At 59.1% G+C, this 4758-nt stretch overlaps 1 protein-coding gene across 1 annotated transcript in view; it reads left to right on the forward strand.

The window, feature by feature from the left end:
• Positions 1-4758, forward strand: part of CSMD2 (CUB and Sushi multiple domains 2) — a 565338-nt gene that overhangs the window by 439741 nt on the left and 120839 nt on the right. Inside the window, 2 exon segments of the mRNA XM_027775561.1 lie at positions 1019-1157; positions 4295-4482. Of these exon segments, the coding sequence (XP_027631362.1) occupies positions 1019-1157; positions 4295-4482 (327 nt within the window).

A 4758-nucleotide genomic window follows, 5' to 3' on the forward strand; every position in this document is an offset into this window, starting at 1 on the left:
TGGCTGCCAGCGGGGGCCCCACTCCCCCCAAAAAAGCCTGCGGGTGCCGCTGTGAGCTCGTCATTTGCTAACTCCCTGTGGTGCCCTGCGGTTTCAGACCAAGCCATATTTGTCACCGTTCGTCTTTTCCTGCCGTGACCCCGCACGCTTCCAGTGTCTGCTCTGTGCAGCCCTCATGCCGCAGCACACCAGCCCCGCCACGTGGAGGGAGACCCAGTCCAGGGTCTGGGGACACTGGAAGGTCCCCGGCCGAGTAGCTCGCTGTCTCACCTGGCCATCGGCCCCCTCCCTGCCCGCTGGAGAAGCCTGTCATCCTGGGGAGGGCGACCCCGTACGGCCATGGCACACGCACTCTTGGACGGCCCCTGGAAGCTGGAAGGGCTCTGCACTCAAGTCTCAGGAGCCCTGCGGGGAGGGGAGGCAGCGCACTTGGCAGGGGACACGGTCCTGGTTTCCCTCCTGACATCCAGGGCTCTGGAACTCACAGTAAATACCGCGAAGCCGGCCTGGAAGCTGGGCCGAGGCCGCGAAAGACCACATGTTCCGCACGTCTAAGGAGGGCGGTGGCTCCGTCCATCATCAACCCTGTGCCCTATACGTCCACAGCACAGCGGTCTTCACAGCCACCCTGGGAAGGGGACGCTCGTTACAACGAAAGACGCTGAGGGCCAGGGAGGTCAGGTAGATTTCCTAAGGTCACACAGCCAGGAGACGGCAGAGTCGGTTTTGCTTTGTTTTATTTTTAAATAACGTACTGAGCTCAAATGCACATACATAAAATCTCCCGTTTTACAGTGACCGGGTCAGTAGCATTCTGGACACCCACGATTCTGCAGCCGAGGCGTTCTAGTTTCAGAACAATTCATCGCTCCAAAGTCAGACTCTGCCATCCTGCCTGCCCGCCGGCCCTAGAGGTTTTCACAGGGCCTGCCGGACCCACCCTCCCACTTCGCCTGCCACCCCCGTTCTGGTGGGACAGGGCCAAGGCGGCGGCCCTGACTCTCCCTTCTTTCCTCAGCTCCCTGCGGGGGCGACCTGACCGGGCCATCGGGAGTCATCCTGTCCCCAAACTACCCAGAGCCCTACCCTCCGGGCAAGGAGTGTGACTGGAAAGTGACCGTCTCCCCAGACTACGTCATCGCCCTGGTCTTTAACACGTATGTACCTTTCCCGGGTGGGGAGGGCTCAGGGCCGCTCAGCGTCAGACGCGGGGTCTCCAGGGGAATGTGCACAGGTCTGCGAGCAGAGTTTGCAAGGGCGAGGGCGGCGAGGAAGTCAGGAAGCAGCAGGACGAGGGCTCGGGGGCACCCCTCATCCTTAAGATGATGCACGAAGCAGACACTATCTTCTCTCTGCTCCTGGGGCTGCCGCCATCGGGAACGAGGCCCTCGCAGGAGCCCTCCTGCACCACCCCCTGCTCCCCGGCTCCCACGGACAAGCCTGGGGACCCCAGGACCCCCCCATCCGGCTCCCGCACGCCCCCTTGCATTCCTTTCACAGCAAGCACCTCACCAGGACCACCTCTGCTTTCCTCCACTTCCTCACCCCTGCCCACGCTCAGCCCCTGGAATCCTCTGGAAACTCCTCTGCTGTACGGCCCCGGTGACTCCTGGGCCACACTTTCCACTTCCCCTACTCCACCTCTTGTCACCGTCCCACGCTGCCTTGTCCCTGGCTTTGGTGAGGTCCTCCTGTCTGGTTCTCCAGCCTCACCTGTGACTTCACTCCTGCCTTGGCCAGGCGTGGTCCCAGGCCCCCTCTTCCCACCCATACCTCCTTCCCGGACAAGCTTATCCACCCTGATGGCTCCAGCCTCCTGCTATAATCAGAGGACTCCACGGTGCCACCCACTCGTACCCAGTATCGGGTCTGTCTGGTGCCTGCAGGCACCTCAAATGAAACATGGATAAAACGAGCGAATAGTCCCCTGGGCAGGCGTGTCCAGGGTAACGGCACCCCTTCCCACTCTCTCTGCCTCTCCCATTAGTGACCAAGGAGTCCCTTCTGCCTGACCCCTCCGGGCGTCTCCCTCTGTCCCCCTACCAGCTGCTGTCTTGGTCTGAGCCTGGGTCCTTTCCCCTCTAAGTGACTGCCACGGTCCCCTAACCGGCTCCTCCGGCCCACCTTGCCTTCCAGCCAGCCCTGTCATTAGCTAGCTGTCGGGAGAGCTTGCCAGTCAGAAACGCTGGAATAACCACCCATTTTCCATGTTAATACCCATGATGCCGGTGCTTAGCAATGCAGAGGCATGGACTCCTGACACGTCGTGCTGTGGGCGAACCCCGGGAACGTTATACTGAGGGAAAGACACAGGCGACTCCCTTACATGAAACTAGTTCATGTGAGATTTTAAGAGCAGCGAAACCAGCCCATGGTGGGAAAATCCAGTGACTGCCGGCAACTGGCGTGGGGAATTCGGCTGGGAGGGGCACTGGGAAAGTTCCGGGTCTGGTGTGCAGTGGCGAGAGGCAGTCTGAGAGCCGATCATTTCAGCGCGTAAGCTACACCTTGACTTAGAAATAAGGACGTGAGCAAGTAGACCCTTACTTTGAGATCCTACAATGGCTCCCACTTTCCTATAAATAAAAATCCAGACTTCTGAGTTTCATTCCAAATGCCCGCTCTGCAGTCAGTCTCATGTCCTAAGCTCCAGCCAGACTGAGCCTCTCATGGTGCCTGCGTCTCTCAGACTCTTCCATGCCCTTGGGACTTTGTCCCTGCCCCTCACTTCACAGTGACTGCTTGTCCCTTCTCATCCAACCAGAGGGTCGTCTCATCTCCCAAGACCCAGCTCGAGCTTGAGTTCCTCCCTAAGAGCTTGGTTTTCCTCCTCCGCGAGGGGAGGACTCCGCTCCTATCTGCCATGTGCAGACTGTATGCGCCCCTTCGTGGTTTGCACGTCCATTGCTTCCTGCAACGCCGTCAGCTCCTTGAAGGCAGGGACGGTGTCTGGTCAACCCCGTGTCCTTGGCACCTTGCCCAATGACTGCCTTACCGAAGGTACTCAGATAAACTTTGATAACCTTAGGATGGTAAGGAATGGTAGAACATTAATACGTGATCAAGACTGACGCTCTAAAACCCTTCCCTGGTGACTTTCGGAAAAGCAGATGGCTAGAAGTTGAATCCTAGGGGCAAGAAGACCATGTTGTCCAACAATGGTGGGTGGCCCCACAGCTGACACCAGTGAGGGGGTACCAGGCAGAGCGAGGTCAGTGCACATCGGGCTCTATGACCTTTGCCCCCAGACCTCCACCTGTCTCTCTGCCAGCCTCACCTCCTTTGTTCTAGAGATGTGGCCCCCTCTCTCCACCACAGGTCTAAGCCGAGGGGTGGACCAGCTGGCTCATTCTCAGTTGAGCCAAAGGCCTCTCCGAGTGTCCCAGCCTAGCACGGGCATGAATAAATTGCATCGGAAACCCGCCCTCTGCAAGCCCGTTTACGCCTCCTTTGTTTTCATCTTTGGCTGCTTGGTCGATGTGGGTCTCCTTTGCTGGACTCAGACTTCAGGGTGGGATGTTTCGGGATCTCTGCGTCATGGACAGGCGTATGCTCAGACTTCATAGCTGCCGTGGAACAGTTTTCCAAAGTGGCTGAGCCAGTTTCCGCTCCTGCCGGCAGGGCCCGAGAGCCCCGGGGGCTCCCCGTTCTTGCCTGTCGGCGCATCTCCCATCGTTTTCACAGCCATTCCAGTGCGATCAATTACACGCGTGAACTCCAGTCTTCACCTTGCCAATGAGGGTCATCTTTATAATGCATTCCTCCCCCACCAGGGTCAGGAGAGCTGAGAGAGGCGTGTCTGTGGGTGCTCGGAGCAGGGTGGTGGCCAGTCCCGAGGGGCTGGAGAGAGCTCCAGGATGAGCGGATGAAGCGGGGGCCCTTTGTGGCCACAGGCCCCTCCCTCCCTGGGAATGACTCCCAGGTGGCCTTTCCCTCCTGGAAAGAAGGTGCAAAATAGCGTGGCATAAGAACCCCTGGAGGTGGGTACCAGGCCTGGGTTGTGCCCACCCTGACTGACCCCATGGTACCTCACGCTGCCTTCTGTGTAAGGGTCTGTGGTCTTCAGCCCCAGGTTTTTGGACACAGACTGCATTCTGATTCTTCTCCCCCTTGAGTCTCCGTATCCATTCCTCACCCAACCGGGAGGTCAGTGGGGCTTCATCCCGTTCCTCCCTGCCAGCCGGTCCTCAGGGGCTGGGTAACAGGGGTGGGGGGCTTGGTATCTGGGAGGCCCCATCCTTCCACTGAGCTTCGTTTTGACCTTAGTGGGTGGGGGGCTGTTTCTGTCCCCTAGCTTTAACCTGGAGCCCGGCTATGACTTCCTCCATATCTACGACGGACAGGACTCTCTCAGCCCGCTCATAGGAAGCTTCTACGGCTCCCAGCTCCCAGGCCGCATCGAAAACAGCAGCAACAGCCTATTCCTTGCCTTCCGCAGCGACGCCTCTGTGAGCAATGCGGGCTTCGTCATCGACTACACAGGTAGGGCTCTGGGGCCGGCCAGACCGCGTGTGCGCACGTGTGCGTGTGTGCGTGTGTGCGGGGGACTGGGCAGTGTGGAGTAGTGAGGAGAGCGCGGCCCGACCACGGGGAGCTCTGCGGATTCCAGCTCCACCGCCACCTGCAGACCACCTGCCTGTCCTGTGACCTCCTGCTGGCTCAGCCTTTCACACCCATGTGCCCGGGTTAGCATTCTTCTGGGCACCCCATTTCAATTTCTGGATCGTATTATAACTCCTCTTCTTTTTCTAAGAGGGC

The sequence above is a fragment of the Tupaia chinensis genome, unplaced genomic scaffold (genome assembly GCF_000334495.1).
Source record: "Tupaia chinensis unplaced genomic scaffold, TupChi_1.0 Scaffold000573_1, whole genome shotgun sequence".
Lineage (NCBI taxonomy): Eukaryota > Metazoa > Chordata > Mammalia > Scandentia > Tupaiidae > Tupaia > Tupaia belangeri.